General features: G+C 43.6%; 1 protein-coding gene across 1 annotated transcript in view; it reads left to right on the top strand.

The window, feature by feature from the left end:
• Positions 1-12,832, top strand: part of lrp2b (low density lipoprotein receptor-related protein 2b) — a 110,356-nt gene that overhangs the window by 33,212 nt on the left and 64,312 nt on the right. Inside the window, exons 34-42 of the mRNA XM_035746047.2 lie at positions 117-260; positions 512-621; positions 953-1,130; positions 3,580-3,793; positions 4,056-4,292; positions 4,465-4,656; positions 6,536-6,712; positions 7,149-7,444; positions 7,670-8,114. Of these exons, the coding sequence (XP_035601940.2) occupies positions 117-260; positions 512-621; positions 953-1,130; positions 3,580-3,793; positions 4,056-4,292; positions 4,465-4,656; positions 6,536-6,712; positions 7,149-7,444; positions 7,670-8,114 (1,993 nt within the window). The remainder of the gene's footprint in view (positions 1-116; positions 261-511; positions 622-952; positions 1,131-3,579; positions 3,794-4,055; positions 4,293-4,464; positions 4,657-6,535; positions 6,713-7,148; positions 7,445-7,669; positions 8,115-12,832) is intronic.

The raw sequence follows: 12,832 nt of genomic DNA, 5'->3' as shown, positions 1-12,832 counted from the left end.
TATGGTAACATGAATAAGGATATTTCAAGTTAGAACCCAACACCCCAAAACTCACTTATTTCAAGTCTGGATTCGAGTCTAATATAAGTGAATTGTTTGCTGTCTCCCACTCGCAGAGCTCCATTTACAGGGTGAAAACTGATGGAACCAATAGGACTCTGTTTGCTCCATCTGCAATCATTGGCTCGCCCTCTGGTCTGGCTTTTGATTGGATAACTCGCATGATGTACTACACTAATCCAACTAATAAAGCAATAGAGGTAGCGTGTCATGTCTTCATTGTAAATGATGTATAGACTATTATCTGACTTGCTTTTGTAGAGATACAATGTCATTACTTGGCTCAAGGTGTTACTGGATCCAATATAGAGATGATAACTGAGTAGTTTCATGCTAATTGTGACTCTCTCTCTCTTTACTTTGCATAATGTCGTCTTTTAACTGTGTTGGTAGTAACGTGGTTATAATGTATTAATTTAACATGATATAGCAAGTTTCTCATCTACCGTAGGTCATTCGTGTGGATGGAGTTCAACTCTACAGGAAGACCCTCATCACAAACACAGGGAAGCCAGAGGGAGCAGGGGAGCCTATTGGAATAGCCCTGGACCCAGCCAGAGGGTAAACACTCATCTGTGTATCATTATTACTAGTTACAAAGGATACAACTAAATAAATATAATACTGACAAAGAAGTAGTACTGTATGTGTGTGTGTCGTCCAGCATGTTTAATTGTCGGCTACTGCTACTGATCTATTTAGTAAGTAAAATAATCAATGTGACTTTATACCAACAGTGTACCAAGCATTTCATAACGTTATAGGGAAAGTCAACGACAACACCAGACATATTTTGAATTGCTAGTTAGTCTTCATTCCATGTCATCATCAGTGGATTAATACTAACGCTAGTACTAATTAATATTGAACTTTCTGACTTCCTGCTTGATAGTCAATTGTTCTGGACAGACCGGGGGACAGACAGTGGCGTACCTCCTAAGGTTGCCATTGCTGACATGGATGGAGGCAACCTGAGGAACCTCTACACCGTCAACCAGGGGATCATTGGGTTCATCACCGCAGACATCGCTATGAGCAAGCTGTACTGGGGCGTAGCCGGCACCGGAGTGGTGGGTACCGAGTTACACAGAAACAAATATATCAAATCAAATTTTATTGGTCACATACACATATTTGCAGATGTTATTACCGGTGTAGCGAAATGCTTGTGTTCCTAGCTCCAACAGTGCAGTACTATCTAACAATTCACAACAATACACACAAATCTAAAAGTAAAATAATTTAATTAAAACCTCTAGTGACTCCCCATCCCTCATGCGGGAGCGTAATCATGGACTGACACTAATTAGCATAACGCAACGGACATAAATATTCCTAGAAAATATTCCTATTCATGAAAATCACAAGTGAAATATATTGAGACACAGCTTAGCCTTTTGTTAATCACCCTGTCATCTCAGATTTTCAAAATATGCTTTACAGCCAAAGCTAGACAAGCATTTGTGTAGGTTTATTGATAGCCTAGCATAGCATTTTGTCCAGCTAGCAGCAGGTAACTTGGTCACAGAAATCAGAAAAGCAATCAAATTAAATCGTTTACCTTTGATGAGCTTAGGATATTTTCACTCACGAGACTCCCAGTTAGATAGCCAATGTTCTTTTTTTCCAAAAATATTATTTTTGTAGGCGAAATAGCTCCGTTTGTTCTTCACGTTTGGCTGAGAAATCGCCCTGAGAAATATTGCAAATTAGCTCCATAATATCGACAGAAACATGGCAAACGTTGTTTTTCAAATATCTATCTGATAATATATCCACCGGGACAATTGGTTTTTCAGTAGGACCGATTGGAATAATGGCTACCTCTGTATTTTACACGAGAATCATTCTGGGAGCCATGAGGTGACCAGTTGTGCAATGTAGCCGCTTACGGGTATTCTTCAACATAAATGCGTAAAACTACATCACAATGCTGTAGACACCTTGGGAATACGGAGAAAAAGTAATCTGGTTGATAGCCCATTCACTGCTCAATAGGGACGCATTGGAACGCAGCGCTTTCAAAACATGAGGCACTTCCGGATTGGATTTCTCTCAGGCTTTCGCCTGCAATATCAGTTCTGTTAGAGTGTTTTCTATCCTAAACTGTCAATTATATGCATATTCTAGCATCTTGTCCTGACAAAATATCCCGTTTACTACAGGAATGTTATTTTTCCAAAAATGAAAATACTGCCCCCTAGTCACAAAAGGTTTTTAAGAAATATATCAATATTAGGACGAGCAATGTCGGAGTGGCATTGACTAAAATACACTATAATAGAATACAATATATACATATGAGATGAGTAAAGCAGTATGTGAACATTATTAAAGTGACTAGTGTTCCATTATTAAAGTGGCCAGCGATTCCATGTCAATTTATATAGGGCAGCAGCCTCTAAGGTGCAGGGTTGAGTAACCGGGTGGTCGCCGGCTAATGATGGCTATTTAACAGTCTGATGGCCTTGGGAAAGAAGCTGTTTTTCAGTTTCTCGGTCCCAGCTTTGATGCACCTGTACTGACCTCGCCATCTGGATGATAGCAGGGAGAACAGGCCGTGGGTTGGGTGCTTGATGATCTTTTTGGTCTTCCTGTGACATCGGGTGCTGAAGGTGTACTTGAGGGCAGGCAGTGTGCCCCCAGTGATGCGTTGGCTAGACCGCACCACCCTCTTGAGAGCCCTGCGGTTGCGGGCGGTGCAGTTACCTTACCAGGCGGTGATACAGCCCGACAGGATGTGCTTTATTGGGCATCTATAAAAGTTTGTTAGGGTCTTAGGGGCCATCCCGAATTTCTACAGCCTCCTGAGGTTGAAGAGGCACTGTTGCGCCTTCTTCACCACACTGTCTGTGTGGGTGGACCATTTCAGATTGTCAGTGATGTGTATGCCGTGGAACTTGAAGCTTTCCACCTTCTCCACTGTGGTCCCGTCTATGTGGATAGGGGCGTGCTCCCTCTGCTGTTTCCTGAAGTCCACGATCAGCTCCTTCATTTTGATGACTTTGAGGGAGAGGTTATTTTCCTGGCATCACTCCCCTTACATCCTCCCTGTAGGCTGTCTCGTCATTGTCTGTAATCAGGCCTACTACTGTTGTGTCGTCTGCAGACTTGAGGAGAATATATGCCATTTAGAAGACACTAAAGCGACTTATGTGTGCATACATGTTATGTATGGGTGGTCCTGGGAATCGAACCCACTACCCTGTCGTTACAAACGCCATGTTCTACCAACTGAGCTACAAAGGACCACACGGACGGACCGACGGACGGACGGACATGCATGCGCGAACGTGCACAACCACTGTCGTATTCCTTTCTCATTTAGTGCACACAACTTTATTGCATATCATATACGTGTTGTTGTATGTGTCTGAAACACCACTAGCCCTAGTAATAATTACCCTAAGGGGACAAATAAGGTTGTACTGAATTGTATTGAATAGTGCTGCAACTGAAACATACAGTAACTCTAAATGTCCCTGACTCCCTCTACTCTCCCTTTTAACCGGTGAACAGATTGAGTGTGGTACGATGGACGGGGTCAGCAGGGTGACCATAGTGAGCCAGCTGTCCCACCCCTGGGGCCTCACAGTGCACCAGGATTACCTCTACTACACCGACCTGGACTACGAGGTCATCGAGAGGGTGGACAAGGGCACCGGGGCCAACATGGTCGTGCTGAGGAGTGGAATGACAGGAGTCCGAGCCCTCAAAGTCCACGCCCGAGACAGTGAGTGTGGCTACCTGCTGCTAATCTTCTAGTCTTCATCCGCTAGTCTTTTTTCAACAGAGAGCGACGGTATGTAGAGTATGATACAGAACATTTTACTGATCCGATATTATTACATTTGCCACCAAGTAGATTAAAAGGTCCTTGAAATGTCATGTAATCATGCAAGTTGGTGTCAGTGGGAGATTCTTGTGAACATAATGTGTTCCACACAGGCATTTTTATCTCAAGTTAATTTCTCATCCTTTCTCTTCTTCCCCAGACTCGGCAGGCACCACCAACGGCTGCAGCACCAACAATGGGGCCTGTCCCCACCTGTGTTTGCCCAAGCCTGGGGGCCAGAAGACATGTGTCTGCACCACGGGCTTAGTGCCTTCCCAGGATGGCACCACCTGCGTGCAGTACGACTCCTTCGCAGTGGTCTCCACCCCCAGACTTATCCGAGGCTTCCACATCAACAGCTCCGACCACTCGGAGGCCATGGTGCCTGTTGCTGGATGTACGTAACCCTAACTCTTTCTATAAAGTAACCGGACCTAAATATACCCTAAGTCTATGTCTGAAACACATCTTGTCATGAATCGTCTTTCACGAATCTATACCCAACTTTGTTACTGACTTACACTGTAACTGAGTCTCTCGATAAGTTAACATGTCTTTACCCATTGCAGACTATTACTCTGTGATGGACAAGCTGGATCTCCACGTCGCCTCTAGGTACATCTACTGGATCGACAACAGCACTTCCAGCTCGTACAGAGGGATCTTCAGGGCCCAGACAGACGGTGGAAGCTTCACTCCCGTCGTCAACCAAGGCATCGGCCGAGGTGGCATACAAGGGATGGCTGTGGACTGGATCTCAGGTTAGGATCCACGATGTAAAGAGTTGAGAGACATACTCCAAGTTGTAAATAGTTCTGGTACAGATCCTCATCTATATGCCACATCCAGCAGGCAAAACTGGTTGAAATGACTTCATGCAATTGTTACCTGGAGGAAAATGGGGGGGGGGGTTTAGTATTTTTTATTTAGTCCAGGGGAGGGTCATGTCATTTCTAATCGATTGAATGTTAGTATTTGTCAGCATTTCGGAATTTACGCATTGAATCACGACTCACGATGGTTCTGTTGCAAAACCTTTCTTAAACGGAAGCAAACAGGATGAAACGGGTAGGGACCGACAAATATAAACTCTCGTTTTGCTCTGTTTGTTTTCGTTTGGTTATTAACAGTAAACGGTTTCCGTAATGAATACGCCGCTGGCTGGGAATTTGAAAGGAGAGACAGAGAGAGAGACTGCTTAGTGATGTGATCAAAATACACCAAATGAGTAGCCTGCTAATGTACCTTTCAGGACATTGTAAACTGTAGACCCATAAATGATCCAAATGATTGTATAATCAGGCCTAGGCTGTATGGCACTCCCTGTATATACCTCAATTCTTGTGTATTTTATTTAATTCCTCGTGTTACTATTTTACTCTGCATCGTTGGGAAGGGCTCGCATGCAAGAATTTCACGCTAAGGTCTACACCAGTTCTATTCGGCGCATTGTGACTTTTTTTTTTTTTGGTTCACTCTAATCAGAGGGCTAGTATCAATACTATTGCATGCCAGTTTCTCTTGGCTAAAAGTAAAGGAGAGACTGATTGCATCACTTTTTGTTTTTAGAATTCTAGCCTCTCTCTTCCAGCTATTCCCGTGCGCAATAGGCTATAGGCTACGGACACAAGCCTCTGCTATACCTCTTCTCGTGAAATCCCGGGGAAAGCTATAGGCTACAAAAACTATAGGATTTATTTTTTTGCTGTTGCATTTTCTTTATACTAGGGAATTATAGGCTTTTCGTGGAGAGTTGAAGGCTTTCTTGCTACTGCTGAATGTAAAATGATCATTGGCCAAATGAACTGTCAGGGAAAGTTGCGGAGAGAGAGTGCAGTGATGATAACATTGTTGCACAGAAGTAGCCTATTAAAATGGTTGCAAAGGACAGAAAGACGGGGAGGAAAGAGGATCCAAATGAATTTACATTCATTAGAAAAATGAAAATCACTTTCAAACCACATGAGCAACGAGGCAATCAATGACACGATGTAGAAGATGTGCAGGCTAAACAGCGGTTGTTGTTGAATTTCAGCATTTGATTAACATTTTCATTAAGCTACATGTAATTTGAAATATTATTTGCAGTTGTCACAATAACAATGAACACACTTTGAAGCACTGAATGGTCTATCGCCTTATTAATAGGCCTACGGCGTGCAGTAGGATGCGTTGACAGTTGATTGACAGGTGTAAGCTACTGTAGAATGTAAACTTTCTTCTAGTGTGGATGCTTGCCAACGTTTTATAGTTATGTATAATATATTGTTCGATTTATCGTCCTTGGTGTGGACGGCCCTTATCGCTTAAATTGGTAAATGCCCCCTTCTAGCGGATAACATGAATGTGGTATGAATACTGCAGTGGTTCTCAACCACGGGTTTATTTTGATAGGAAGCACGTCTGCAACATTGATAGCCTACTAAAAAGGGATTTAATATTCCCTGATATTTTGTTTAAATAATTATTTTTGGAGGGGGGTTACATGTTTAGTTTTTTTTATGCTCGGGGAGGGCCAGATAAAAATATTTTTCCTCAGGGGAAAGGCCATCCATTTCCATTTCAAAAAGGTCCAGGTATCCCTCAATATAAATGTTGTTCACTCCCTAAATGTTCTTTCTCCCATCCTCTCCCCCTTAGGCAACCTCTACTTCACCAACGCTATTGAGGCCCAGACCTACTTGGAGGTGACCCGCCTCGAAACCCCCTACCGCACGGTCCTCCTCAAGTCCACTGAGGACCGGCCCAGTGACCTTGCCGTCAGCCCCAAGCTCCGTTTTCTCTTCTGGGCCGACGGAGGCCAGAACCCCAAAATTGGTAGGTAGTCCAGAGGTTAGAGGTTGACCAATAGCCGAAAGGTTGCCGTTTCAGGTCCCCGGCTGGGCGATGAGAACAGTGACCTAGGGTGGTCTAGCGGTCTAAGCCGCTGTCTCCTGCCCACGTTTAAAGGGTTGGCATAGGTTTGAATCCGGCCTATTGCCCTTTGACACAACTTCTCTATCTTTCCCCACTCACCCTCTCTCTCTGTTCAATAACATCAGAAAAAAACTTACAAAATACAAAAGGAAAAGAAAGGAATTGAACTGGCTACTGGAGGGCTGCTGGTGTCATTACTACCACTACCGTTGTGCCCTTGAGCAAGGCCCTTAACCCCCAAAATAGCTTTCCATCCAGTGGTGCTGCATCCTAAACCTGTACCTAAACCCTGTGCCTTTCAATGTGTGTGTAACAAATGTATTATTTTCTATTCTAGAACGTGCCCAGCTAGATGGTGCCAACCGCACCGTGTTAGCCTCCGAGAGCCTGGCATCGCCACGCGGCCTCACTGTCGACTACACCAACGATTTCCTGTACTGGACAGACGATGTGCTGGATATGATTTCGCGCATGGCGCCCGATGGGACACAGAGGGAGATTGTCCGTTATGGGAGTCGATACCCGGCTCCCTACGGATTGTCGATATTTGGGAATTCTATGTTGTGGGTGGATAGAAAGCTCGGGAAGCTTTTCCAGGCCAGCAAGGATCCAGCGAATACGACCCAGCCAGAGGTGATTATGAAGTAGCTTTATTTAGCCTAGTGTCTTAAAAATGTATTATCAAAGTAACATAACAGAATACTTATAATTAATGTACACAACAATGTATGCAACGGGTAAACCCACAGCATACAATTCCTAGACAAGCTGCACAAAAGTACCACAAAATCACAAAGCACAAAAATAGTGTCTTTTCACATTCAAAGATGGAAATAACAACGCCACTGTCATCACCAGGTGATCCGCGACGGCATTGACGGGCTCACGGACGTGGTGGTATTCGACTCCCACGTGCAGCCCACCGCTGCCAACCTGGTGGGCTTCAACCCGTGCCAGGAGGACAATGGTCGCTGCCAGCAGCTCTGCTTCGCCCTGCCCGAGCAGGAGAAACCCACTTGCGCCTGCGCCCACGGTTCGCTCCTCAACAATGGAGTGTCGTGTGGCTACGGTCTGGACGAATTCCTGGTATTCACCACGGACTACACCATGAATAGTTTACGTTTAGACCCCTCCGATCACACTAGCCCCTACCCTACTATCAACCTGGGCTATAATGTGGTGGCGCTGGATTTTGACTTTGCAGACAAGAGGATATTTTTCACTCAGTACATGGGGATAGGACGAAGCAGGATAGGCTATGTCATCACCACGGTTACCGGTGCACCTGTCATCATAGCCGACAGTAAGTGTTGTGAATCCGAGGGTTGGGGAAGACAATGTATAGTGTGGTTTTACAGTTTTTGTAATGATTGTGAAAATTATGAAATTGTGAAAATTATGATAATGCCCTTTTTGTGGAAGAGTGAAAAAAATGCCTAGAATTTCAGCCTGCTCAGATTGTGACATCACAATCGGATGTGATTATTCTGATCAATGACCAGTCATCCTTTATTTGCATATGTATCCTCCTACTTTTAAGGTTAAACGCTAGGCTGTAGAATCTAGACCAGTGGTCGATCTACAAGGCAAACCAAACGATAAAGCCTTGCCTTCCTATTTGCGTTATTATTTTTATTTTTTCGCGCTCTTGCCGATAGGTGCACTTGATTCAGCAGGGAGGGAGGGAGGGCGAGTAAGGTGAGAGGCAGCCTCACCATTGCTCCCTCCCCTCAGACTATCTAGCCAGGCCATCAGTCTATTTAAAAAAAGTGAATTATTATGCCCACTCAGGTATGACTCACAAGTAATACTACAAATTGTCTATTACCATTGTGATCATATACCATTTTAAAATATATATAATTTCAAAATTGTCTGAGAAGAACAACATTGGCAGGGCAATTCAAGCATAGCCAATATGCAGTGATAATATATTTGGCCTATAGCCTACTGCACAAACCTTATTGATATATAACAGTTTTTTATTGGTTAATGTTGCATAGGCTTAATATGTTTTTAAAGTCATGATCTCAGCTTCCGTATTGACTCAGAAATGGATCTTGACTTGTAAAAGGTTGGTGACCGGTGACCACTGGTCTAGACGATCCTATCCGCGAATCAGGGCTGTGTTTGTAAATATATTGAAATGTGTATCGACACGCCCATGCGATCAGACTGAGCATTTCAATGGAAAAAGGAGGCTCAAATAACAAATATATTTGGAATTACTTTTATGAAATAATCACACACAGTGATTATTAGATATATCCTGTTACGGATTGTGGTTCCTGTACAGGAACCAAAATCAGCGGAAATTTCAGAGCGCCACCTTTAGTACTTGATAAAACTCAAACTTTCATTAAAACACACACGCAAGGTACTCAATTAAAGCTACACTCGTTGTGAATCTAGCCAACATGTCAGATTTGTAAAATGCTTTTTGGCGAAAGCATGAGAAGCTATTATCTGATAGCATGCAACCCCGAAATACCTGAACGAGACCTAAACAAAAGATTTAGTGGTAGCCGGCGCTACACAAAACGCAGAAATAAAATATAAAACATTCATTACCTTTGACGAGCTTCTTTGTTGGCACTCCTATATGTCCCATAAACATCACAATTGGGTCTTTTTCCCGATTAAATCCGTCATTGTATACCCAAAATGTCAATTTATGAAGGCCGGTCTGATCCAGGAAAATTCACCTTTACAAGACGCAGCGTCACTTTTTAAAATTAAAAAAGTTGCCTATAAACTTTTACAAATCACTTCAAACTACTTTTGTAAACCAACTTTAGGTATTAATAAACGTTAATAATCGATCAAATTGATCACGGGGCGATCTGTATTCGATAGCAGCAAGTCTTGAAATCATCGTCCATTTTTTCACTTTCATAACTTCCTCCGGTGCACCCCAAGACAGGAAGTGTCTATACGTCATCTAACCAAGGATAAACCAGCAATGAAATGCCAGTACTGGCGACATCGTGTGGAAGCTGTAGGCATTGTAAACGGAACCGCATCTATTTTCTATCGCCTTAGACAATACATTGACTAGCGGATTTATATTTGTTTTGTGTTTTTGGTGAACAGTTTTCCCAGGGATTTTTACTCCTAAACACGTTCTGTTATAGCCACAGACATGATTTAACCAGTTTTAGAGACTTCAGAGTGTTTTCTATACACACATACTTATCATATGCATATACTATATTCCTGGCATGAGTAGCAGGACTTTGAAATGTTGCGCAATTTTTAACAAAAAGCTGCGAAAAGCTGCGAAAATTCGCATCATCCTGTGATGACCATACTGTGATGATTTGAACATCAAATAAAAAAGGGGGCTTTAAGGCCCAGTACAGTCAAAATTAAGTTCCCTCATTTTGATGAAATTAACACTGTAAAAGTGTGAAATAATTTTATCATTCTTATTTCCTGATATTTGCTGGTTGAAAGTACAATCTACATCGAACAAAAAATATATATATATGACATGCAAATTTTTCAAAGATTGTACAGTTCATATAAGGAAATTAGTGAATTGAAATAAATAAATTAGGCCCTAATCTATACATTTCATATGACTGGGAATACAGGTATGCATCTGTTGGTCACAGATACCTGGTAGGGGAGTGGATAAGGGTCTGGATCAGGGGGTGTGGATCAGGTAGGGGTGTGAATCAGAAAACTAGTCAGTATCTGGTAGGTTCCAGAGCATCCCAAACTGCTCAATGTCTGGTAAGTATGCAGGCCGTGGAAGAATTGGGACATTTTCAGCTATCAGGAATTGTGTACAGATCCTTGCAACATTATCTTAAAAAAAAAAAAAAAATTAAATGAATTTTGACCCCTTTTTCATGGTATCCAATTGTTGTAGTAGCTACTATCTTGTCTCATCGCTACAACTCCCGTACGGGCTCGGGAGAGAGGAAGGTTGAAAGTCATGCGTCCTCCGATACACAACCCAACCAGCCGTACTGCTTCTTAACACAGCGCGCATCCAACCCGGAAGCCAGCCGCACCAATGTGTCGGAGGGAACACCATGCACCTGGCAACCTTGGTTAGCGCGCACTGTGCCCGGCCCGCCACAGGAGTCACTGGTGCGCGATGAGACAAGGACATCCCTACCGACCAAGCCCTCCCTAACGACGCTAGGCCAATTGTGCGTCGCCCCACGGACCTCCCGGTCGCGGCCGGTTGCGACAGAGCCTGGGCGCGAACCCAGGGACTCTGATGGCACAGCTGGCGCTGCAGTACAGCGCCCTTAACCACTGCGCCACCCGGGAGGCCCTTGCGACATTATCATGCAGAAACATGAGGCGATGGTGGCGGATGAATGGCACGACATTTGGCTTCAGGATCTCGTCACTGTATCTCTGCATTAAAATTTCCATCGATAAAATGCAATTGTGTTCATTGTCCGTAGCTTATGCCTGCGCATACATTATCCCCACTGCCACCATGTGGCACACTATTCACAACGTTGACATCCGCAAACTGCTCACCCACACGATGCCATACACGTGGTTACATGTGGCATGTGGTTGTGAGACGTACTACCAAATTCTCCAAAACAACGATGGAGACGGAGAGAAATTAACACTAAATTCTGGCAACAGCTCTGGTGGACATTCCTGCAGTCAGCATGCCAATGCTCACTCAAAACTTGAGGACTATGTGGCATTGTGTTGTGTGACAAAACTGCACATTTTAGAGTGGTCTTTTATTGTCCCCAGCACAAGGTTTTTGTGCTTATGGAACATTTTGTGGATATTTTATTTCATCTCATGAACATGGGACCAACACTACATGTTTTGTCAGTGGCGTGCCGTGGGCCTGGGGGCTGGGCCTTCAGTGAGGTCCTACTCAGTCCCACCGGAATTAATCCACCTCTTATTACCATCATTATGATGCCATGGCTAGACACTATACATTTAGACAAAAATGCAGTATAAAACCAGGCGTTGCGTCACCTTGAAATTGACATTTTTATTCATAGAATTGCAGGGGAAGAGTACAATACCTTTTCATTGTGCAGCTCCCGTTGCCCAGCGCGCTTGTTCGTTGAGCTGTAGATCCACTCGGGTGTCCCCAAAAGTTTTCAAAAGCACCATTTCTTGTAAGTGCCCAGCCGTGTCTCATTGCTGCCTTGGGTAGAGAACTCAAGTTTGCAAAGCCAGTGTGGCTCCAAACACCAAATATATCACTTGCAAATAATAGGCATTCCCAGCAGTACAGTTTTCAGTGCTTCTCGGAGCCTGTGAGCCATTGATAGCACTCGTAGTTGGAACTTTGAAAGTGGCGAACGAACCCCTTTCCCGCCTGTGACAGGCTTTGTAGCGTCGGCGTCGGGCGACCTCTCCTGACAATGTCTAACTTTTCTTGAAAAGTTTGTCTTGAGAATGGCGTTATAATTATATCCTCGACCAAATCGATATCTTCTCCTCCTTCCGCCATTGTGGGTTAAAAAAACAGCTTAGTAGTACGCAAATTAATGAGTTTATAAAATTCAGTTTCCTAGTTCTGAGGTTTGCATATACCTGCCCATATAGGACCTGCCTCTCAATATTGGTAATCCAATCAAAAGACGTGCACGCACTACGCCTGCTAGCTGGCTCCTGTGTAACACTGGAGCCAGCCGGCAGGCGTACAATAGCCAACTCTAAAGCTGATTGGTTGACACTAAATTTTCATCTCCATTCACTTTAAGCTACAAGCGCCCGCACTGTTGATTCTGAAGGCCTGAGGACAGATTTTAGACCCCTGGCAACACATGATGGCTGAATATGATTGGATAAAAGATCTAACATAAAGACCAGCCCTCCAAATCTCAACCTGGTGCTGGAAGCAGTGCAACCAAGAGGAAAGCTATGAAATGAAGAGTATAACTCTTACTCTGGGGAATAATTTAATACATATTTGTGGGAAAATATATATATTTTTAAATGACATTCTGATGATGTTTAGGCCAGCAGAGAAGGCCTTGCTGGCCCTGACGGCCCACCACTGTCTTTTGTTTA

This window comes from Oncorhynchus keta, chromosome 3 (assembly GCF_023373465.1).
Source record: "Oncorhynchus keta strain PuntledgeMale-10-30-2019 chromosome 3, Oket_V2, whole genome shotgun sequence".
In the NCBI taxonomy this organism is placed as follows: Eukaryota; Metazoa; Chordata; class Actinopteri; order Salmoniformes; family Salmonidae; genus Oncorhynchus; species Oncorhynchus keta.
Note: the sequence above shows the minus strand (reverse complement) of the source record. Positions and strands in the feature narration are given on the sequence as shown.